Genomic DNA, 25791 nt, shown 5'->3' on the forward strand with positions numbered 1-25791 from the left:
ACTAAATGAGGGTTATTCTACACAGTTTCATTTCTCCTAAGGAAGAAAAATGCTCTTGGACATAAAACAGCATGATGGTAACACTGGGGACCACTTTTTTTTTCCTTATGTGCTCTTTCAAATATTTACTCAAGTACTATGTCTAAAAATTGAACTGATGGATATATTGCATTATGAAGGGTTTAATGGATACTCATGTAAGTGTTTTCCATCTATGCTTCATATATAAATATAGCAGGCTCTGTTACATCATACACCTTGTTTGGGTGATACAATTTCTGCATTCTTTATGCACAAGGTCCATCAGCCAATAAAAGCTTTTATTTTCATCTAACCCATTAGCAGAGGAAAGATTCAGGTTTCTGCCTTGCTTTTAACCCTATTGATTGCTTAATTGAGTGATTCAAATAAATATTAAGGTATTTCAATACAGTGATATTTTGAAGATATTTGATGAAGATCACTTTCTTTAGATAGGCAGATTTTACTGAGACCTGGTTTAAGAGCTGCATTAAAAAAAACACAAAAAAAACCACTATGTGATTAATAATAATCCATCAGCCGAGTACAGTGGGCCCCTGGTATCTTCAGGGATCTGTTCCATGACCCCACCAAGGATACTAAATTCCTCAGATAATTGAATCTGCAGAGGGCCTGGCACGGTATCACAACATCTGGAGGGGGGGTGCTTGGCCCTCCGGAGGTTGTGCGTCACCTCCCTGCACCTAAGAAGGCCTTTCAGAAGTGACTAGAAGGCATTTCTGGTATACCATAAAACCAGAAGAGCCTTCCAATTGCATCCAAGAGACTTTCTGAGGAGGCTGCGCAAAACCTCCCCATGCCTTAGCAGGCCTCCTGGATGTGAACTGAAGGTCCTCTGTGGTCCTCCAGCTATGGACATGGTATCTGTAGGTATTCAAATCTGCAGTTGCCGAGCACGTAAATAAGGAGGGCCCACTGAACTATATTTCGCAAGTTAGTATCAGCGTTGTTTAACAAGAATAATATGAAACAAAGTCTACACATCAACCCTATAGGTTGCATCCTAAGGAGTACTCATGAAAACGTGGCATTTTACGCCGCTCTGCATTCTGTTGCACAACCACATGCGAAAAATTGCACAACACTGAGTTGCTCAATTTTACCTGAGGCATCTTGTGCAACATGTTGCACAACTGCAAAGTCAAATCATGATTCAATTTGGATGTCTGTGCACAAGAACTCTGCACTATCACTTCTATGTACACCATTCCCCTTACAGAAGAGGAAAGGCAAATGAGGATATTTACAATTATATGTAATTTTATTTGTTGCGGTTTGTCTCGTTTTAATTGTTTTTAATGTTCTGTTTTAAACTTTGTAAGCCACCTTGATTGCCCTTACTGGGAGAAATACATACATAGATATATACATAAGGATGCAAACATTTATATACAGGAATAAAAGAAAAGAAAACGTCTCAGTGGATTCAGATTTGACAACGCCTATCAAATAATGTCAAAAGCAGTCTTTTCTGCTACACTGGATACAAATGCAGCAAAACTTAATGGACAAAAATAGCAGTATTTTGGTCATATAATCCCCTCCCATGTGAAGCTTGTAAGCTCAGACACAGAAGCATGATTTGGAAAATAGATACATCAATAAGTGCTCACTGTAGTCAAGGCTAATCTTTTGTTTTAGCTCTTTATCCACAGCTTACCTAACAGACAAGACTGAAAAATGCAGTAAATTATTAAGTTCAGATGTGGCACGATCCTGGTCTTAATGCCTGGGAAAAGTGAGGGCACAGCTGCACATTTCATGGAGGCGTGGAACATCCTCTGGGTATGCATGTGTCAGAATGGGGTTCTTGCAGTTCTTTAATAAGATTAAAGACACCATAGATTTGCTAGGCTACATGCCAAGGTGCTGGGTAGACTTGTACAAAGTGGTTACACTGAATCTAGGAAGCAGATCAGTTTCAGAATGATATACCTGTTCCTTCCATCCTGTTCCCAGTCATCCAGATGCCACCAAGTGAGTCCACAACTCCTAGTAAAATGTGCAAATACCTCCCTGGCATAGCCCCACTTAAAAAGGTTCCCCCCCCCTCCCACCACTGCAGCAACTTCAAAGGGAGGTAGCTTTCAGGCTTGGACCACTCATGGGATGAGTGACCGGATGCTTTGCTAGAAAGTGTAGAGAACAATTCACAGGCATGCCATGGCCAGCTGGGAGGAAAAGTGAAGGTTCCATGTGCACAGAGCCTGGAGGCTGAATATTAGTGTCAGCACTGCTACTCACTCAGCCCCCAGAGTCCATTGGCATGCACTGAACTTTTTTCCACCCTATGGGACATATGAAGCTATACGAAATCAGTTCATTGGTCCATCTAGTTTACTATTGTTTATATTGAATGGCAGCTGCTCTCTAGCACTGCAGACAAGGGTCTTTGCCAATCCTACCTGGAAATGCCAGGGATTGCTCCCAAGAATCTAATATGCTCTACTACTGGGCTACAGCTTCCCATATCCTCCTGTATTCTGAATGCATGGCTGAGGTTCCTTACAGAGTACTACAGTATCCAACAGCATCTCATCATTTCATGACAGCAATCCTTCTCTCCTTCCCCCCCTCCCATCACCTTGGCTCCTTTTAAAATGCAGTCCATTCTGCTTTCTAGGTGCATGCTCCATGGCTAGATTTTCTCATTAAAACAATTATGGCTTCTTAATACGCTACAGTCTCAGTTCTGTTTTTGAGAAAGGAATGGGCAGCATTGCTGGGATGCTTGCCAGTCCAGGGAATTGACATGTAGCTATTATTTTTATTCACTTCAGTAGTAACAGCTCGTGCCGCTTTTTTCATTTGGTGGCTCTTGCTCCCTTTTTTTCTGCCTTTAACCCCCTTGCCACCACTGGCTGCCTGTGCATTTGTTCCCAGTAATGCGTACTGCAATTTGACATTCAGCAACTCGCTCCTGATGCTGAAGTTAAGTCTGGGTCAACACTTCCATTACCAACCTCCATTCTGAGGGGTTTCAAATTGCAGAAGAAATCATTCACTTTGACATGAAAAGTCCTTGCCAAGGAGAAAAGCTCTTATTTTCCTTCCTTCACAAAGTTTATAAGAACTGTTGGTAGTTGTGTTATAGTTGTCTATAAGAAAAAAAAATCCAAGCCACATACTAGTAATACCTTGATTAGGATCGACCAAAATGACAACATTTTGAACAGCAGACTTTCAGATTCTTGCAAACAGAACTGGTGGAAGCAGGCAAGAAAAGATAATGCTGGAGTTGAAGGTAAGGGGGGCCCCTCTGGATTTCCCCACTCCCTTCTCTTTGCCCACTTGACTGTGGAGGTGGCAACAGCAACAGCATTTTTTTTTTAAAGGTGGGATTTAGCAGGGGTGGCAGATATGCCCCGGTTCAAGCGAAAGATCCGCTCAGGCTGCTACTGGTTCTATTGTTTGTTGTTGTATTTCAGGGAGGTCCAAACCCCAGCCCGGGGGCCATTTGTGGCCCTTGGGGACCCCCAACCCAGCCCACAGGGAGCCCCCAGTCTCCAATGAGCCTTTGGCCCTCCGGAGACTTGCTGGAACCTGCGCTGGACTAACATGACTACTCTCAGGGCAAGGGCCAACTGTTTGACCTTGTGCGAGCTGCAGGCCTAGAGCTCCCTCCGCTGCTTGCTGTTTCATGTCTGTGAAGCAGCAGAGGCAGCAAAGGAAAGGCCAGCCTTGCTTTGCACAAGGTCTTCTATAGGCCTTGAGCTACAGTGAAACCTTCATTAATTCATATAGTAAGTTCCATCTCCAATATATTCATTTATGTAAATTTATTCAAATTTTAAATGTAAATTAATTTTTTTTCCTGACCCTCAACACAGTGTCAGAGAGATGAGGTGGCCCTCCTGCCAAAAAGTTTGTAAACCCCATATGCATATTTTAAGTATTATTTCTTTATAGTCCAAGGGCATGGGCTACAAGCAGGAATGTAAAGTAGGAAGGTAAGCAGGTGTGGGTTAGATGGAAGACCACCTGAGAATTCTGTGTACTCTGTCTTGGGTTTCATGGGAAAAAAGGTGGACACATATTTTAAAAGTTACTGCTAACTTTTGCTTATATGTATAGGGTGACATTTTCGATTATTTTGAAGCCTGCAGGCCACAATGTGGGAAAAGTATATTCAAATGGTATAGTACATATATGGAAAGCATATTTAAAAGTTGTGTAACTTTCAATTCAGGACGTGTTCAAGGACAGCTCTGCCATTCAGATTTTGGCCACTAAAGAGGAGAAAATCAGTGCTTGAATTACCATGGCAGAGGGAATCTTGGACTCCTTGCTTTCTGGGCCCCCTAAATAACATTTTTAGAAGGGTAAAGGGAAATTATGATTTGACTATCATAGGGGGAGTGGATTTCATTAACATTTCTCTCATATTTAGAAAGGTGGGCCAAATTCATAGTATTTAATAAATTGATATATCAGTGTATTTTGATGAAAAATTTTGAATAAATTTCATTCAAGTTGAATACCTGAAATTTCTAATTCTCTTCCAAATGTTTCATTATACTGGTTAATATTTTCTAAAGTTATAATTATAGATTTGACTAGGCTTAGCTTTTAAACACTATTGATTCTGGTAGAATTTTCACATATTTTCTTCAAAAGACTATATTCATGGAATAAGCATGAGAATCTACTTACAGTCACTTCAAAACTTTGTGAAGAAAGAAATCCTTTGAAATTGCTAGCTTGCTAGAAATCACAAGTGCCTTCATATAATACAATTGAACTAATAATAAATGCTTTAAGGCTGGATGAGAAGAGAAACAAAGAAAGGGCAGCAAAATCACTGAGGTAAAACAAATGGTTTTTGTTTGAGATCTTTGTATGAGATAGATCAGAATCACCCACTCACAACAAATCTACACAAAACTCTTTTTGTGTGAAGCCTTTTCAAAGTCTGAACAGAATTTAGTCACTGAGCACTGAAGTGATTTATAGCACATCAGTACAACCCAGCAGGCTGATTTAAGGACAGCCAAAGTCAGGTAACATGACAAATCTTCATTGTGCTGATTGTGATGCCTGGGGATTAACACATTCAGTAAGTTGTAGTTACCTGGTATGACTGTTGGACGACAGGCTCTCCCAGGGCTGCACACTACAGCCAGTGACTGCATAAGCCCCTCCGCAGCTACCATCCAGTTTCATCAGCAGGGCTTTGGCTGCATTTTCAGCTGTCTTCCTGCAGTCATGAGCTCTCTTAAGCATCTGGGTGATGTTTTCATCACCTGGTTGGTCCCCTGTTTCCAAGAAAATAATAGAGCCACATACTATGAATAAAGAATAATAAGCATTAATATGAATAATTGGGACTTTTAGTGGACATCTGTGCTCCCAACAGGATTTGAGCACATAAGAGTAAGAAAGTGCCTTGCACCAAGTCAGAGCACTGGTTCAACTAACCTGGCACTGTTCTATTTAGGTTGACATCTTATCAAGGTTTTTTTTCCAGATTTATCTGGAGATGTCAGGAATTGAACCAGAGGACTTCTGCATCTGCCACTGAGGTATGGCCCTTTCCTATTTAGTGGTGGGTTAAAATGGATTACAGAGATCATGACCCAGCAAGTGAGCTCCCTATGCAGACCATAACTTCTGAACTGTCCTCTACACCTGTTTCCAGAAGGCAGCCCATTTTGCCCTGCCCAAAAACCCATTCTCAAAACTCAGGCAATTTTGGAAGTAGCTACCAGTGCAGCACAGGGAGATGAGTTCCAAAGAAAAAAGCAAGACATTGTGGCACACACATGCAATGGCATGTGCATACCTAAGCATTACCATCTGTAAGATTAGATATCCTAGTGTTTAGATATCCTCCTTTGCTTTGTGGCACTCTATCTCTTGATAAGTTGGTCCTTTAAGCCCATCCATCCAAATGGTTTCAGTGGCTGGTAACCACCAACACTATTTGTGTTCTGCTATTGCTACTTTTGATTTAATTAATTTTGTCACTGTTTCATTGTATTTGTTATTGTGTGCTGCCTTGTGTAGAGTCGTTACTGGTACAGTACATTTTAAAATAAAACCAAACGTCACAAATTTTGTAATGCAACCTCTTGTATGGCAGGCTTTATAGTAGGAATTCTGGCACAGTTTCTATTCCAGGGTGTGAGAAAAAATATAATAAAAAGAATGTATTGAGCAACACCAATGTAAATGTGAATGAGATCCTCTCTTGTGTAACTTAGATACAAGGAAAACAAACAACCACTATGCATTTCCTTGTGAAGTACAAGTGTGTGCTATTAAAGCAAAAGACATAACATAACTTCCTTCTGCACACTCATTCCATTAGAAGTCCAATACCAGGATGCAAAAAGCAAGAGTTGTACTCTCAAGTGTATCTTCAAATATTTTTCTGGCAAGACATCTCTCTAATTTTTGGCAACTGGAGAAGACTTTCAGGTTTAGTCAGGCCCTTACAGTGAGTCACTGATATGGATCTTTTTTTTGTTTTTATTTAGAATCATGATTGCTCTGCTATTTTAATGCTACTTTTTTCTTTTATCACTGAAATTACTTTAAAATATTTTTTTATTCTGTTGCTAATTTTTATATACTGTTCAGTACTTTGGAATTAAAAACCATTTTAATAACACAATTTTAACTCCTCAAATGAATAGATGGAACTGTAAGAAAGGATGCATTAAAAAAATGCCCAATTTACAAGGAGGGATGCAAAATAAAGCCCCAAAGCAACTGTAGATCACTAACTCTAGCTTGATGAAACTAGGGGTCGAACTCATCCATCTTGTAACACTGGAGCCAGCTGGTCATTTGGTCCTTAAAAGCTTTTGCGCTACATTTCAATGGCTCTTGAGAAGCTGACGCTATAAATTAGATTTTAAAAACAAGTCGTTTCCATGTCACAGTACAGTCTGGAAAACTAATTTTTTTTTCTATCCCTGAAGGCTTCCCTCCATCTCCTGCAAACCAAGATTATACAGCTCATGTTGTCACTTCAGTGAGTTGAAAAGAAGCTCTGCAAAGCAAACAGGTGTACTTTCATTGTGGAAACACATGTTTTTTTTCTTGACAAAAAGCCATGTTCTTTGTAGTTCTCCTAAGTGTTACAGAGGAGTTCGTCTAGAAATTGCTCACTCTGCTTATCAAAGGATTTTGTTCCCAAAAGCACAGAGCCCGACACTAAAACCAGACCAAAATGTAACATATATTTAGAATCCACAACATAATGTGATTGTAGCTTTTAAGGGGGGGGGGGGGGTTCTTTTCTTTTTCGTACATGCACAAAGTATGCAGCCTGCAAAGTTCCTAAGACTGACATTTCTCATTATCTCCCCAACTGTTGAGAAACAGGGCTTTTCACCTGCAGTGCACCTGGGGGAGGGAAGGAGGACAAAAGCCCTGGGTACCAGGTTTGGGGGCAGCGCTGCCATCCACTCCGCCATGATGCCCCCGCTACACTCAATTGGCCTGTATGCAGATTTGAGGCTCACCCCCTGAGGACCTTTCCCCCAGAGCCGCTCTGAGGCCCAGGACGGCTTCCCTGACTCTCCGAAGGCCTTGTAAGGCCCTTGGAGATCTGAAAAACATCACTTCCTATTTCACAGAGGAAACCAGAAGTGCTGTTTTTATGTCCTTAGAAGGGATTCTGAGGGCTGGGAAGTCTCCCTGACCCTCAGAATGCCTTCTAAGGGCATAAAAACATCACTTCTGGTTTCTTCTCTGAAACTGGAAGTGATGTTTTTCAGATCTCCAAGGGCCTTACAAGTCGGCAGCACACTGCTTCCCTGGGCCACCAGAAGGGAGGTAGGGGGCAGTAGCCCGTCCGATGGGGGGGGGGGCGGCAGCTTGCATCATGGCCCTGGGAGGCACTGGGGTCAGGATCGCTTCTGCTTTTCATAGCCAATGAGACTCTAAAACAAAAAGTGCAGAAACATCTCAAAAAAGGAGAAATAGTGGAGTGTGTGACAAGGGGTGTTTCAATATATAAACTTCATTGTACACTTTTGTCTTGCACAAGTGTTATCCTGAGTAACGCAACTGAAAATCATTCCATTGACTTGAACAGGTTTTCAAATTATGTGTCTGAGATATATTGGAGGCAAATGTGTGGTGCAAATTGCACAGCATTTTCGTTTTCAGGAACCTAACATACAAATTTCTTGGACTTCTTCGCACAGTCTTTGATATGCCAGTTTGTCAGTACAGAATCAAGAATTAAAATCACCAACTTTGGTAAACAAATCACTAAAGTAGATTTGCCGGAAGAGGTAGTTTTACCCACAGTGCAGCCTACAGCTACTCCGATTTCTTTGCAGTTCTTTATTTGGGTTCCATCTCAAAATACATTTGTCAAACGATACTTGACGGTTGGAATTGAAAGCAAATATACTCGACATGTGTGAATGCTTGTTGAGTTTTCAAGAGATTGTTGCAACCTGCTCACCGAAGGTGATAGATGGTAAGTGAAGTATAGAACAGAATTTAGAAAGAAAATGACTCATTGAGCTCTTACCAACAGACCCGACACCTGCAGCTCTGAATTGCCCAAGAATGAGAGACTGTTCGCTTTCTGCCAATGCTAGCAGCAGCTCATAGGCCTCAATGCACTGTTCACTGAAAAAGAAGCATATAGTATGTGTTACAGAAGGAAAAACAATCAATACAAGTCAGGAACTAATGGCTGGTACTTATTTCCTCTGCGTTAGCAGGGAAATGGAACATGAATGAAACTGCAGTCTAAGCACAGCGACCCTAGCCAAGGTCCTACCTTCTTTATTTGAATTGATCAAAAGTCTGGGTATTTAAAGTAAAATAGGAAGAATGGTATGGCTATAAAAAGTCCATTAAATATACACCGGAGAGTTTGTTTCTGATGATGAGATGCAGGTAGTCCTGAAATAACTTCTCCACAATTCATAGCAGAAAGGCAGTCCAACAAGGCGGTCCTTCTGGAATGACTCTCTACAAGCCTATTAGCAGGAAAAAACTCTACTGCTCTTAGCACAGAAGTGGCTATTTTAAGAATAGACATGGAAAGGTTTCCTTCCTCTCTAAGACCCTGGAGTCACAACCTCTTCTTGTGGTGCTTAGGAGATAGTCAAAGCCAAAGATGGGGTGCCAGCTGAGATGAATTTACAGTGGAGAGCCAAGAAATTTGCTTGCTGAAATTCATTTGTTAAGTTTTGCTTCAGCTTCACTATCTAACAGGTCTATACTTGAAGAATGGGAAAGAACTTTCTGTACTGTCTTCTTTTGCCTGTGAGTAATATTGGCAACATTTTGCTTTTGGGGTTTGGCTTAGTTCCTTCAGCAACATGAAGCATTTCACTGAACTAATCCTAAAATCAATATTCAGGCACTTTGCTAAAATCATGATGTGAAATAGTCTGCAGGGGAGTTAATGTGCAGGTGTGGACTGAAGACAAGCAGTAATTAAAGATTTGCACATCCCAACAAACACTTCTTGGTGTTGATAATATCAGGAAAAAACTGGTCCTTCTTCACTTTCTCCAATGCACTTGTCACACTCCACAGCCAGATATGTGAAATGACAAGTTGCCTTCCTGCTCACTGTTCCCATGAAGCCACATGCTGAATACATAGTACCAACAGTTATGATACAAGGCAAGAGAGTAAGTAAAGTTCAAGAAATAACCAATGCATTCAAAACCTCGCTATTCAAAACCCTGCAGCAACTCAAGCACTACAAGTAAGTGTAGTACCTGACTTAACTTAGTTTTGTGCATTCTCTCATTCACACTTCAACATACCTGTATTGCAATGCAAGCCTGAGGGCCGTAGCATTGGATTCATACTTTCCAACCAACATGCTCATCCTCTCAGCGTTGCTCTTGCACTCTTCCAGAGTTATTGTCAATAAATCATTCTGTGATTTTAAGTGCTCAATACGGCTGTGAAAATCAGGAAAAACATATTTAAAGGTTCATGCAAAATTTGCTATACACTTACTCGTCGTGAACACTCAAGTGGTTCCATTATAGAACGTTAAAATTAATCTGGCTGAAAGCGCAAACCTATACTGGAGTTCCACCGGAGCTGCGGCTGTTGTGCTGGCCAAGACTGTTGCAAACGTGTCGTAAAGCAAGTTTGCAGCTACTCTGGCATATGCAACACTGGCAGGAAGATCTGTGCCAGCCTGCCAGAGCTGAACCCAATTCAATAAAGGTTCCCTTATCTTGAGGAGACCTCCAGCTGCCTCTCTGCCCATGGTGCGATACAGCAGCGGCTGTTTCTGTGCCGCTGTATCATGGCATGGGCAGCTCTGTTAGGATTGAGCTGTCATCTTATTTTAGCACGCAAACTTCCACCCCCCAAAATTTGTCTACTGTAACATGTAGAGTTATATCCACACCAACAGGAGCAGAAAGAAGTTTCTCATTTATTTCCAAGCACACTTCAAAGTACTGGTCACTCTTAATTTACATAGTCTTAATTTGCATGTTTTCCAAATAGTGTGATTTGCAAATTAGGACTGAAAGTCTAATCTATGCTGGCAATTTATAAAATAACTCGGTTAGTAAACAAAGTCACCATGCACTTCTAGCACTCTTCTGTGGGGGACCCCTCCCACAGTCCCAAGATGGCATGGGGGGGGCTGGGTTGAGGAAGGAGGCTACTGGGAGTGACTATTGATGGTTGAGAAAGCAGTGATGAAAACAAAGATGCATTTCCACCTGCAGCCCTTCCTCTGAGGCAAAGGCTTCTGTCTGCTTGGTTTTCCCACCTCTGCCTTTCCTGAAGAACTTGCATTCCTAAAGCAGGGTAGCCTCAGAAATGGAAATGTCCCCATGGTGGGGGACAGACCACAGCAATAGCACCGATGGAGCTTTCCAAAGTAATGGACTAAAAGGGGGGGATGGCTATCTGTATTTAAGGGGCTTTCAGCATTAACAGACACCCCTTTCCCCCCATTGGTTCATTAAATTGAGGGCTCACTGTATCTTGCTCTGAGTACTGACACAGAAGTATAAAAGTGTCAGCATTATCTTTGCTAAAATTATCACATGATCTACACAAATCAACTCTGAAAACTGTATTTCAGGTTCCTCAGAGACAACACACCAGCTGTTGCTGGGACCTGCAGAATAATATGCAAATCCTAACAAATCACTATATGGGCTAATGCTGATGACTAAATTATCTTGTTGAAAGAAAGCTATTAATTCAGGTTAAGCTCTCCTTTTCATCACCATATTTTTCACATTTATATGCAGCTGGCATAAATTTAATTCACACAAATCAAAATGATGGGGATAACAAATCAAGTTAATCAACCGAAAGTAAGAGCTGATTCTTATGATGTGCTTTTTGGAAGTGGAATGGTTCTCTGCAAGTCATGCCTGCTTACATTTGCAAAATGTTTTCTATGAATAAGAAATCCATACAACTTATTACTCAAAAGGATTTGTATGCACTAAAAGCCAGATTCCAAAGTGTTGCTATATGTGGATGCCTTACCAAGCATGTCTTACTTGCATTACCTAATTCAGACAAAAGACTCCTATGAAGAAAATAAAATGACTTGGATTCAGTCTACATATTTTGCAGAGTGAGGTGGGTAAAGTTGCAAATTGCAGGTGTGGGGCTATATTTTAGATGCCCCCCCAATGCAAAACATATCTTGCATGTAGTAAACCAGCAAACCAAGAACAGGTTTGTGCTACATTTTTCCTTCAATTATTACCTGCAATGAATTTTTTTGTATGGGAAAGCATTCTGAAATAGGACCTCATGCACGCAGGCTGAAGTGGATAGTCCAGAATTCCACCCCTTCAGCTCACCACCTCACTCTGCATAATGTGTGAACTGGTTCTCAGTTTATTCCCACTTCTGGGGAACAGATGGACAGACACCTATAAAATAAAGGGAGACTCCACTCTGAGCAAAATAGTACTCTGCCTCTGCCTGAATTTTTTTTCATCTTACCTGTTTAACCGCTCAGTTTCCACTTCAAATTCTCGGATCTTGCTTTCAGAGATGGCAGACCCATGTGAATAGAGCGTCTGGAAAATTTCTTGGATGTTAGAGCAGTCTTGTAGAGAGTGGGCTAGGTGTTCTGCCACACTGCTCGAAACCTGAAATGTGGATATTAAAAGCTTGCTATGCATGAAAGTGCTACCCAACTTGGGAAATTCGGACACAGCACTCCAAGGGGAGGGGTCTGACTACTGCAGGATAGAGTTCTTGTGATCTGGACTCTATGCCCCAGTTAAAGCACATCATTAGCTTTTTTTGCAGCTGCATTTCACTTGAGTTCAGCAGTTCTATTTCAGAATCTTAGGAGCTACTACTGCAAAATTCTGTTAATGGCTGTAAAGGCCAACTCCTAAGCACATGTAGGCTGCAATCCAAGTTACACTACCCTGGGAGTGAGTTCCATTGAATTTAATGGGCCTTACTTCTGAGTAGACATGGGTTGCAATCTATGTAATAACTGAGCAGGTGTAGAAAAGAGAGAAGGAAAACTGCTTACTATGACCAACAAGGCCAGAAGAAGGCAGAAGGGGCCCTTTGATTCAAATACCCTGTTTCGTTATTTTGTATAATGAGGCACATTTATAATAACTCTACCATATACTTAGAAAGTAAGGGAACATCTGTTCTTTTATGTGATAACAAATGGAACACTGCAAAATCTTGCTATGTTAAATCTTCATGCAGAAATCCAATCAAGCCTGCACAAGGAACCTGGAAGTTCTTAAAATATATAGCCTCTAACTGGGCTAATCTCCACTACCTACATTCTTCTCTATCTACATTCTCTTAACCTGAGATTTTTTTTGAGATCAAATGAGTTAGCTGATTGCCACTATTATGGTAGAGTAAAGTGAACAACTTAGGGTGCAATCCTAACCAGCTTTCCAGCACTGACATAAGGGCAATGCAACTCCAAGGTAGGGGAACAAACATTGTCTTACCTTGAAGAGGCCTCTGTGACTGCCTCCCAACTGCAGGATGCAGCACATGCCCCACAGGCACAGCTATGCCAGTGTTGGAAAGTTGGTTGGGATTGCACCCTTGTTCTGCTTTCAGAATTGTTCTCTGTCACCGTTAATGTCTATTGCAACCCAGCCCAACTGTTGGAACTGCTGTTATTCTCCACCAAGCTATGACACTCCAAAGCTATGTTAGAGAACCACAAGAAGATATACAAATTCCTGAATCTCTACTTTAAGTAGAGATCTTAGACATCTAAAAAACTCTAAACATTGTAGAGTTTTTGTTTCAGTGTAATAAAGTGCTGTAGCTAATACAGCAACACTTCCCTATGACTGACTCTGAGGCAGGAACTGAAAACAAGGAAGCATGAATAAAAGCCATGACTGTTGGAGTACAGACATTCTTTGCTGCTACCAGTCTACAGCCTGACAACTTGCCCAACAAAGAAAATACAAAGTACAGGTAAATCCAAAGCTACAGATATCAATAGCACTAACAATAAGTATCAAGAGGACTCTTATTTCTTCTAGCATTGTGAAATGATCTGGCTTCAAATACTAATTCAGGCCTTATGGGATACTGTCCCCTTTCTCCCATAATGCTTTATGCAATGCAGTTTTTGGAATCCAGTGTTTTCAAAGTACTCTGCTTGGAAAAAGTGCTGTGCTTTCAAAACCAAAAACCCTGAACATGAGATCTATGTGCCATTTCTCATACTAAGAAAAACTGGACCAACGAAACGGTCACGAAAGATTTACAGTGAGGTGCTGTGCAAGAAAGCAGAATTTATTCTCTGGCATCTAGCTGAGGATGTAAATCACCCAACCTTTAAGTTGCCCAACTAATCCCAATTGTTTCTTGGTGTCTAAATGACATTGGAAAATTTAGGAATTGCTTGCTTGCGGGAGCAAAGATTTAAAGGATTTTGTTCTTGCCCACAGAAGTAAAGTTAACAGGTTGAACTACATCAAACTGCAGTGCTGACAGGGTTGTATATGAGAGAGCTAGTAATTGAGACTGCAGTCATATACATACTTACCTGGGAGTAAGTCCCACTGAACTCAGTGGGGCTTAATTCTGAGTAGACATATATAGGCTCATGCTGTAAGAGTCTGATATGTAAAAATTAGGACATCTCCAGTTTGAATTTTGCCTCTGTCATGAATGAACTAGGTGGCCCCACACAAGTCACTCACTCTTAGCCTCAACTGCTCTCCAACTGCAATACAGAGATAATGTATCCCACCCTTGTACATTCACATCAGTCCTGAGGTAGTGTTAGATGGAGAGATTATGCCTATCCCAAAATCACCTGGTGAGCCTTATAGTTAGTCCCAGAATAACATACTAACCACTATACCACATTGGCTCTTTTATTTTTTGAAAGCAGAAGCATGCAGAATATATGCACATATTCTTAATCTGCATAATTCAGACACACTAGAATCTGCATTTCCTTCAAGATGAGGGCATCTTTTGTTTTTGCAAGTTTCAAAGCACCCTGATCATGGTTATCAACAAGCATTATTTTGAAACACAACACAGCCCTCCGGTAATCAACACTCACCCCTATGCTGCTGATTTCTGATCCCAGGACTGGACGGTCAGATGTTGAAGATTCTGACCTTGTTTTTGACAGTTTTACTCGCTCAGCGATCTAGAAATGGAAAACCACCCACAAAAATTAGTGATTCAGAAGCCACATGTGGCTTTTGCACAGCTATGCAAAACACTCTCCTTCCGCACGCATCCACTGTGTTCAGAAATCCTATATTAAATTGATTAATATAAACTGGCATGTGTGTTGTGACTAAGAGAGCTTAAAATCCTTAGCACTTTATCTCTCCCCTGCAGCTCGAGTCTGCAGGCTCACTCAGGACCCTTGAAAATTCCCCTGGCACTCTGGCTGATACTTCCCAGTTAATTGTATGCCTGTACAGCAGCTGTGCACAGCAAATGATAATGAGAAGCACTGTAGCAATGTACAAGGGCTCACCTTGGCAATAGGAATGTCATTACTGCTGCTGCTTGTGCTCAGTTCTCCAGTGCTGGGGTTAATGGGACGGTTTGCAGGAGTGAGACGGCCAGGGCTTGATGGGCCAGTTGCCTGGACACTCTGTAAACGTGTTTGTAGTTCTCGAACCTGCAATAAGACACAAAACTGTTTCACTGAAGAAAACATGTGTTCTCCTTTGCACATGGGCCTGATGCAAAATACTGGCTGCGGCAGCCAAGTTCTGCTTTAGCTTGTGGTTATTGATTTTTGAGGGTAGTCTTTTTTTTTTTTGTTCAATACTTTAAAGTTCTGATGGGATAAAAGCTTTTCATTGATCCTTTGGTTGTTACACAGCAACTCGTAGTCCTACCTTGCCTTACACTATATGGACATATTTCCTGAAAGTAATCTGTCCATCTTAGTTTGAGGGCATATTCAATGTCCATGTGAAGAAGAAAAATGTCAGGGAGTGGAATAATGGATCCATTATTGTCTTGTGCAGTTCTTCCATGGTACCAAGAGGTCCTTGATGAATACACAATTCTGAATAAAGGGGAAGAGATGTGGGAAAGGAAAGGGGAGGAATAAGTGTACTGGACCCCAACAACTGTAGCTGCCCTCAATGATTAACTTTTTATACACATTAAAGTTTGATGAGTTAAACCACACTTATGATGTGTCACACATAAGCAAAGATACTGGTATTTGCCACAACTAATGACCACAGTTATAAACACACATGTGGGTGAAGAAGTTATTTTATACTTCATCATCCACTTTAGTAGCAACACTCTTGCAGACTGCAAGCCACTCTCCACCTCACATCCCAGTTTCAAGTGCAATATGGCAGAAGAAACAGCTCTACCCAGTTCACTAATGTGCCTCTGGACTGTGGGTCCTGGTTTCCAGAAATTGAAATATGAATTCAACTTAGGGGCGAATCCTATCCAATTTTCTGGTGCCGGTGCAGCTGTGCCAATGGGGTATGCACTGCATCCTGTGGTGGGGAGGCATTCAAAGAGGCCTCTTCAAGGTATGGGAACATTTGTTACCTTACCTCGGGGCTGCATTGTTGTTGCACTGGTGCAAGCAAGTTAGATAGGAATGGGCCCGCAATCAGCAAAAAAAGTACAAAACTGATAGACATTCAAAATACAAACAAAGACAGTACTATCAGCCTCACTATAAATAAAAAATAGCAAACTACTTTTTTTCCTCAAAAAATCCATTTCTATCTTTAAATACCCTTTCTATTTCCTGTTTTCAAAATAGTTTCACCTCTTTACATAGGAACATAGGCACAGCCCCACTGGATCAGGCCATAGGCCCATCTAGTCCAGCTTCCTGTATCTCACAGAGGCCCCACCAATGCCCCAGGGAGCACACCAGATAACAAGAGACCTGCATCCTGGTGCCCTCCCTTGCATCTGACATAGCCCATTTCTAAAATCAGGAGGTTGCACATACACATCATGGCTTGTAACCAGTAATGGATTTTTCCTCCAGAAACTTGTCCAATCCCCTTTTAAAGGCATCCAGGCCAGATGCCGTTACCACATCCTTGTGGCAAGGAGTTCCACAGACCAACCACACGCTGAGTAAAGAAATATTTTCTTTTGTCTGTCCTAACTCTCCCAACACTCAATTTTAGTGGATGTCCCCTGGTTCTGGTGTTATGTGAGAGTGTAAAGAGCATCTCTCTATCCACTTTATCCTTCCCATGCATAATTTTGTATGTCTCAGTCATGTCCCCCCTCAGGCGTCTCTCTTCTAGGCTGCAGAGCCCCAAATGCCGTAGCCTTTCCTCATAAGGAAGGTGCCCCAGCCCAGCAATCATCTTAGTTGCTCTCTTTTTCGCCTTTTCCATTTCCACTATATTCTTTTTGAGATGTGGCAACCAGAACCTAACACAATACTCTAGGTGTGGCCTTATGATAGATTTCTACAATGGCATTATAATATTAGCTGTTTTGTTCTCAATACCTTTTCTAATGATCCCAAGCATAGAATTGGCCTTCTTTATTGCTGTCGCACACTGGGTCGACACTTTCATCGATTTGTCCACCAACCCCCCCAAGATCTCTCTCCTGTTCTGTCACAGACAGCTCAGAAGCCATTATCCTATATGTGAAGTTTTGATTTTTTGCCCTAATGTGCATGACTTTACACTTACTTACATTGAAATGCATCTGCCATTTTGCTGCCCATTCTGCCAGTCTGGAGAGATCCTTCTGGAGCTCCTCACAATCACTTCTGGTCTTCACCCCTTGGAAAAGTTTGGTGTCATCTGCAAACTCAGTCACTTCACTGCTCAACTCTGTCTCCAGGTCGTTTATGAAGAGGCTGAAAAGCACCGGTCCCAGGACAGATCCTTGGGGCACACCGCTTTTCACCTCTCTCCATTGTGAAAATTGCCCATTGACACCCACTCTCTGTTTCCTGGTCTTCAGCCAGGTCTCAGTCCAGGAGAGGACCTGCCCTCTAATTCCCTGACTGTGGAGTTTTTTCATTAGCCTTTGGGGACCGTGTCGAACACCTTCTGAAAGTCCAGATATATAATGTCCACAGGTTCTCCCGCATCCACATGCCTGTTGACCCTTTCAAAGAATTCTGAAAGGTTCGTGAGGCAAGACTTACCCTTACAGAAGCCATGCTGATTCTCCCTCAGCAAGGCCTGTTCATCTGTTAGCAAGGCCTGTTCGCCTCTTTCTCATTAATCAATCTTATGTCAGTTAAATCAATTTCTGGGCCTGTTTGTTTATTCACCCAGAGAAAAATCTGAATCCATTAGAATTATCAGGTGCATGAAAACTCATGCTTACTACTGCTCTGTTTAGTTTTAAGTTGTGCACTTTTTTCTTTAGTTTACTTTCTTGTAAATATTTTACCTGCACCGATATGCTGATCTTTTTCAATAAAAAGTGCATAACTTCCTTCCCCAGGGAGGGCCTCATAATAAGGCAAAAAAAAAGTTGCAATTTTTCAGCCTTTTTGGCCATTCTGAGCCCCGAAGAGACTACGGGCAGACGCCTGCAGCCTCTGCAGGGCTAAGAAAAGCGTCTGAAGGTGAGGGGAGTGCAGCAGTTTGGGGAGGAAACAGGGATCAGTGACAGACCATTGCTAAGTGGTGGGTAAGGGAGAGGCAATCAAAAGCCCAACACTCAATGCACTGTATCCAAAGAAGTTATTTAAGTCCTATTTAAATTAATGTGACTTAAAGTTACTAATGAATACTTTGTCTTGTTGATTGATGTTCTTTGCAAACAATCCATACTGTACTGGCTTGAGATTTCTCTTCTAAATTAAGCAAGGGAACTTTTCAACAATGGAATCACTGCTTTACATTCAAAGACTATTCAGATAGAAATTTTAATGGCTGAAAAAAGCTCTAAAGTAGTTTAAAATAATTCTTTGCATACAAATATCCCAGGATGACTTCAACACATTAAAAATCCAAAGTGACTGAAATGTAAATAATTTATTAATACTTTAGACACCACAGCTAAAAGCAGCTAAAGTACTGCAGAGTGAATAGATGCTTGAAACATAAAGCTAGACAAAGCATCCAACCTTCAGCCAAAAACTCACTAACCCAATATTTGCTCAAGAGTTGCATTGTCATTATATGCAATTTAAAATGAATTACAAAAATAAAGCAGACCTGAACTCAAAATGGAGAAAAAAAGTCTTGCAAAAGTCAAATTGCATTTCTTGATACAATATTATAAGGCTTGCCTCAGATAAATAGGTAAACAAAAAACAAATGCCCTGCTTCAACACAGCAATGTGTGCCACAAGGGAAATCAAGTGCTTATTCTTCCACATGACTAGTATCAAACCACAACAAGGAGGAAAAAAAACAACACCCAGCATTAAGGGGAAATTTCCCTAAATGACAAGCTATTTATTGAAGCATATATATACTTGCTGTTTATACTGGTGGATAGAATAAGCAACACAAATGAAGTATCATGGTCCCAAACCCACAAGGAAAAATAAGCATATGTAACTTGGATTCAAATGTAATGCCAAACCCCAGATTGAGTCTTGTGCTCATGTAGCTCCCTTCTTCTGCTCCCACCTCCTCTTCTGCTCACATGCACACCAATTCAATATATTGTTTTCCTTTAGTGGATACATTCCCAAACCACTGATGATATATCCCAAAAACCTCAAGCCAGGAATGCAAAGTAGTTTCATATCAAGAGAAAGAAGGCACCACCATCAGTCCCACAAACACTATAACTCAACCTCTTCCCCACCCTCTCTCCAAAAGTCCTGCAAAATACGAGCCCTCACCAGGACCCCTCCAGAGAAGATATGGTCCTTAATGCAAAAGGGAGGGAGATCCACATTAAAGGCGCCGCTATAGAAAAGGCCCAGGCCCTAGCTGCCACCTATCTCATTTCCATCAAGGATGGCATGTGAAGGGCACCTTCTGAAGATCTTAGGGTATGGGTCAGAATGAACAGGACTATGTGGTCCCTAAGCTCTTGGTTCCAGGCCATCCTGGGCTTTAAATGTCAAAACCAGCACCTTGAATTGGGCTCAGAATTGAATGGTCAGCCAAGAACGCCACTGGAGCAGCAGCTTGACAGAGTCAAACCACCAAGTTCCAGCGACTATTCTGCGCCGATTGTAACTTCTGAACTATCTTCAAAGGCAGCCCCATGTAGAGCACAGTACAGCAATCCAATCATGCTGGGACTAAGGCAAGGACCACCATAGCCAGATCTGACTGACTCAGGTCCAGATCCAGCTGGCACACCAGCCAAAGTTGTGCAAAAGCTCCCCTAGCCACAACTGCCACCTGGCAAACCAGGATCCTGCGGATCCAGGAGGACACGCAAGTTGCGCACCTGTTCCTTCAGAGGGCAAGCAACCCCATTCAGAAGGCAAGTGATCTAATTCCCCTAGTACCACCAACTGGGATTTACCAGCCAAGAAGGAGTGGAACCACTGCAGCCAACCGGTGCAGCCAACTGCCCAGTAGGAAACCATGGTAGACAGTGCTGAAAACCACTGAGAGTTCCAGCAGGGATGTGCCCCTCCTGTCCAGTCCCAGGTGTAGGACATCCACCAAGGCAACAAAGGTCATCTCTATCCCAAAGCCCAGCCTGAAAGGAATGCAGATAATTAGTTCCCTCCAGAACCCGCTGAAACGAGATGCAATAACCTGCATCACCTTACCCAAAAAAGGGAGATTTGAAAGATAGTTGACTAAAATAGGAGGGTCCGAGAAAGGCTTTTTCATGATCGGATACACTACCACCACCTTAAGGGCCCTTGGCAGTGCCCCCTCTTGCAATGACATATCAAACACTCCCATTTGACCAAATCACTCACCCATTTGGTCAAACCTCCATGGACATTTCAAATCAATGATGTTGGACAAGAGTTGAAGGGGCAACACTTACACATTGAACTCTTACACTTCAGAGAATCCTGTCCATATCCGTAGGTAGTATAAGCTGAAAAGAATCTCAAGAAACAGGGCAGAGCAGCCCCAAGTAGAGTGTGTTATGGTAACCACTCTTGGCTTAGAAAATCCTCAAAGGTATTCTCATCTGTGCTTAGATGAGAGAGAGAATGGAGAGCTGAATAAGAAGAAATTAAAAGCAAAGGCATGGATGAAAAAAAGTAGCAAGTGAGGGTAGCAGTCCCAAATTATGGAAGAGTGTCAAAGATTTAAAATAATGAAACAAAGTTTGCTATGTTGCTAGGGTTAGCAACGTCCAAGAGACAGTACTTGGTTATCTGAAAAGCAACAAGAACCCTGAAGAGGGGTTAAGAACTACAAAATTGCAAGACTTTCTATGACAGCCATTTTTCCTTTACTGAGAAGGGAGTCTTTAGGGGCCTAAAGAAGAGGTGAATGTGACACTGAAGACATTAGTAAATGGAAATTTTCCGCAGGCTGGTAGCTGATGGCTCACGGACCGGCACTGATTTGTGGGCCATCCTTTGAGAAGCACTGTTCTATGCATTCCAGTAGGAAGTATTACCTAGTAACAAGGAACATGATAAAAAACACCTTATGCTTTACATTATTTATACTATATATCATGAGTGCTATGGCTTATATAAAGATATGTAAAAGATACAAAGTTGACTAGAACAGCTTTTAAAGTTGGTTTCTAACAAATGATTAGCTGCATTTGCTAAATTATATTTTAATCAGCAGTTCCTGTAATAAGCTAGCAATAACTGTAATTGCTGCATAAAATATGACTGAGAAACTTAAGCAGCTTGAGACATCTCTTAATTAAAAGAGAAATGTGGTTATTGCTAGTTTTCTCTCCACTTTTTAATAAAGAGACAGTCTGGATCTGAACACTAATGTTGAGGTGCTTTGACCCATACTATTATTATTTAAAATAGCTTATGATACCTTCTCTATAGCTAAGAAATGGAAGTCATGTTCTCTAATTTAAAATCAATACACGTTTAAAGCCAACTTATTCATGTGGTACACATGCTTCATGGATGAGTTGCTTGGAAGAATACAACACTAGTGCTCTTTTACAATTATTTAAAGGCTAAGGTTACTGGAGCCTCTCTCAATGTTGGCTTGTAACGCCTCAGTTATGCCCAGCGTGATGGGAATGTTAGACTGCGAGCAGGGGCAACATTCACAAGCCAGAAATGTTATTGACTATTGTCTAAGCCATGTCTATGCTGCATTTGGGGTCAGTTTGCAGTTTATTAAGAATTTACACTGTAGTGCTTTCAATCACTGCTCAGAGAGACCAGAGTTCTACACAGTCTCTCACTGGGTTGGTCACTTTGCAGCAGCTTGTGCATCACGAGTCCGGCCATATCACAACCCAAAACAGGAAACCATCAATGTGTTCTAAGACCAGCTTCAAAAGGAACTAATTAGCTCAGACTAATTATATCCAGCTTCGGTTAAGCATATGATGTAAAAATTTATACTCCAGCAATTATCCATTTGCAGGCACAATCAAGAAGTTTACTGGGACGGTATTTCTAATTCCCTTTGTAAGTATTCTTAACAGTATAACTACCATAACTTTCTCCTCCATCAGGAGGAAGAACTCAAAGAACTTATAATTTCAATAAAATTGCAATAGAAAACAAAACAAATGCCACAAACTAAAAACAACCAATGGGACATAATTAGACCACACTAAATGCCTGGTGGGACAAGATTGTCCTCCTTTTCCTGTAAACATCAGCCGAGGTAGGGGATGTACATTCAACAGGGAGGGAGATCCACAGAAGAACTCCTCTCTCTCACATGTTATTATGAACCCTATGTCTTCCAACAAAAGGTGGTACTTGCAGGAAAACCTCTACAGATGACCTCAGGGCATCAGCAGATTCAAATGGGATGGTCCTCAAGTGCCTAGGTCCTAAGCCACACAGGGCTTTAAAGGTCATAACCAGAACTTTCAACTCTGCCCAGAAACAAACCTGCTGCCAGTGTAGATTATATAGCAGAAATATAATATGGTCATACATGTAATGTGTAGCCTGTCCGTCCCAAAAGCTTGAGACTGGAAACAGCTGCCAAGACAGACTGGTCCTCTCTAACCTGCAAAAGTAAAGTATGTTTAAAAACGTTACAGTCCACTGAAGTTTTAAAACTTTTTGCTAGCTTCACCCAGAGTCCCACATGCAAACGCAAGCAGGGTCTTAAGAACTTGCAAAGGATTATCTCTGGCTTGGGCACATTTACACTGAGAGGGGGTTCCACAGGAAGCAGGCAGATATGAAGCATGCATCATCCTGAGACACATCATTAAGAGGATATCCTCACTATCTGACAGATCGTAGTGAAACACAAAGGAGAAGACTGTCTGCAAAGTAGGGGACCTAATCTGTTACAGTATAAAATGCTTAGCATGCTACTGAGATATTCTAGCATGCTACTGCAATCTGCTTTAATATACAAACTAAAGTAAAAAATGCCAACACAAAATAGTTCTTTACACTACACTCCCTGAAGTGTATCTCTGTGTCTGACACCACCTGTCACTTAAGACTTAGTCCCATCTCAATTTGTGTTTAGAACTGATGGGTCACAGAGTAAAGTCTTTTCAGTTGTTGACGCACTATAATGGACTTCCTAAGGAGTTGAAGACTTCCTTGCTTGAGTTGGCTGAAGCCTCAGTTCTGTTGCAAGGGTGATAGGTGATCCTGGGGCAAAGACCTGTATTAAGTCCGCATTTTGTCATCCCCTTCCCATCCCTTGAGGGCACATTGGAGGCTACTACTCCACCCCTGAAGGTGCACGGGTCAGCTAGGTGGGCCCTTTCATGGGTGTCGGCTCTCAGCCACTGCCCAGTGTGGACAGTGTCCAATTTCAACCCTCTGAAGTGTTGTTATTTTTAGATAATAGCATTTTTCTTCCTTCATTTAAAAATATTTATACCGCTTTTTTCAAAGCTGTGTGCAACAATAAAATCACAAAACAACATGATTAACAAAAAACATTAAATAAAACCATTTAAAATAATTAAAATGATACTGGAGCAGATTAAAAGATGTAAAAAACCCAAAGAAATTTAGGAAGTCTGCATTCATTAACAAATGTTATTTACTTTAAAAAGTGTTAAGATATCTTCTATGGTTAGGAAACTCCAGCTATGTCTTTATGGTCAAACTTGTCAAAGAAAATTGATTATTGGATTTATATTTGATATTAGGGTTTTATGGGAATAACCGTATTTTTTAAAGACTGAATTGCTGCTTTATTGCTGTAATTTGCCTCTGGCAATCAGAATAAAAATCAAATAAATTAAACTTGTACACATTATACAATCCCCTTAGGGACATGGTAATAATTAGGTATTTCACTGCTAAATGCTAAACACAAAACACAAATGCTAAACATAAAGGAGTGTTACTGTCCTGCAAGTTCTACAATATTTAAAGGGCATCTTTAGTCTCTGGTCTGACAGGCTTTGTGACTGCAAAACATAAATACAGGTTAAGTCTCATTCGAAAGGGTTCCATTCCCAGAACTCACTGTGGCACTAAAGCAATTCAATTTAAAAAACAAAGTCCTTTTCCTCAGTGATTTAAAAAAAGCTAACCTTTTTTTGCTAACCTTTTGCTAACCTTTTGAAATGCACACAGAGGCAATAAATCTCTCTCCAGGCTCTTAGAAAGGTTTCACTAGGAGGCAGCAATCCCTCCCTTCACCAGGAGCCCCACGGGGGGGGGGGGGGGATGGAATGGAGGAGGTGATAATCACTGCCATTTAGCCTTCTTTCATGTGCTCAGGGAGGAGTCCCTTCCTCAGAGTGAAGCCTGAAGAGAAAATGATTGATGGATTGTCAGCCAGCTGTCCTCTCTGGCATTAAGAAGGCAATTGTTAAACAGTGTTTTCCTTTAATTTATTGGGCCCTTCTCATTGCTTTCAGATAGGAAAATCTGTGGATAACTAGATTATACCTGTAATCGCTTTGATGATTGTCTCTCTTTACAACAGTAAAACGCAGTTTTTAAAACAGTGATTTTAAAGGGATGCATTTTTCTCCTTCTCCAGGGATCAGCACATTCCTTCTCATTTGCAGTGGCCAGTGCTTTTTTTGTGAAAAAAAAAGGTGCAGGAACTCACAACTTGTTAATCTTTTATTTATTTATTTATTTATAAACCATTTTTTTATTGGAGAAATAAAATATTTTTATGTGCTTCCCCCCTAAAGATGAACTTACTTCTGAGTAGGCCTGCATAGGATTGGGCTGTCAATCTCCACATCCCCTTCCCCTACTTTTTCTACACATGGGGAAAAATACTGTACAGGTGCACTTGTAGCGTGTAGTATGTAGTGTGGCACTACTTCGAGGAGAGGAAGCAGTGAATGGATTCCAAAAAATGGCTTACATGAGTTCCATGTAGTAAAATTACTCTAAGCAACTGTGGGAGTAAGAACAAAAAAGGAATTCTTACATGAGAGGGGTCCTTAGGTGCACATAGAAACAGTTACTTTTGCAAAAAAGCGATTAAATATGGTTTAATTCGGGTATCAGAATACTCTGTCTTTGGGAAGGTGCTTGGCATGCAATTGTATGTTCTCTGCTGCCCTGAGCAGCTGCTGTGCATTGCTGGAGAGGAGCTGGCAGAGGGCATGCTTGTGGGGGAAGGACGAGGAAGATCTCTGGCAAGGCTGGACAGCATGTTGTACACGCGTAGAATCCCTTTTCACCTGCCCTTAGCATGTGAAAATGGGTGCAGATATATATCTCTGCCAGGATTAAGAGCCCAATCCTAGATATGTCTACTCTGAAGTAAGTCTTGTTCTAGTCAATGGAGCTTACTCCCAGGAAAGTGCCTAGGATTGCAGCCTAAGAGCCCAATCCTATGCATGTCTACTCAGAAGTCCACTTTAGTGAATGGGGCTTACTGTGGATAGGATGGCAGCCTTAGAGTACAGTCCTGTGCCTGTCTATTCTGCCTCTGTTTTGCTCCCTGCCCTACTGGAATGCCTCCGAAGGGTAGGGGCCCCTGCAAAAAGGTGCCGGAACTCCGTCCCCCCGCGTTCCATTAGAAAAAAGCCCTGGCAGTGGCCATTCGTGTTGAGTCAAGTCTGTGTATAACAAGGTTGGACTTGTATCTATATCCATTTACAGGTATAAACCGCACAGAATAATTTAAGGCAAACTGACAAAACAAATGTTTATAGGCCTTAAGATACAACACAAAGAGTTTGCAAACTGGTTGTAACAATAATAATGAAGTCACTGCTACTGTTAACTTTGATACCACATTGTTGATCCATGTGTTTCGGTTGCAGACTAAATCACATGTAACTTCTGAATCTGTTATGACAACTAGAGAT

At 41.4% G+C, this 25791-nt stretch overlaps 1 protein-coding gene across 2 annotated transcripts in view; it reads right to left on the reverse strand.

The window, feature by feature from the left end:
• Nucleotides 1-25791, reverse strand: part of MCC (MCC regulator of WNT signaling pathway) — a 233930-nt gene that overhangs the window by 17466 nt on the left and 190673 nt on the right. For both annotated transcript variants that reach the window (XM_066613395.1, XM_066613394.1), the window contains 6 exons: nucleotides 14981-15127; nucleotides 14552-14641; nucleotides 11971-12119; nucleotides 9795-9935; nucleotides 8537-8637; nucleotides 5114-5297 (listed from right to left, as the gene is read on the reverse strand). In XM_066613395.1, coding sequence (XP_066469492.1) covers nucleotides 5114-5297; nucleotides 8537-8637; nucleotides 9795-9935; nucleotides 11971-12119; nucleotides 14552-14641; nucleotides 14981-15127 — 812 coding nt within the window. The remainder of the gene's footprint in view (nucleotides 1-5113; nucleotides 5298-8536; nucleotides 8638-9794; nucleotides 9936-11970; nucleotides 12120-14551; nucleotides 14642-14980; nucleotides 15128-25791) is intronic.

Source organism: Tiliqua scincoides, chromosome 2, assembly GCF_035046505.1.
Source record: "Tiliqua scincoides isolate rTilSci1 chromosome 2, rTilSci1.hap2, whole genome shotgun sequence".
Lineage (NCBI taxonomy): Eukaryota > Metazoa > Chordata > Lepidosauria > Squamata > Scincidae > Tiliqua > Tiliqua scincoides.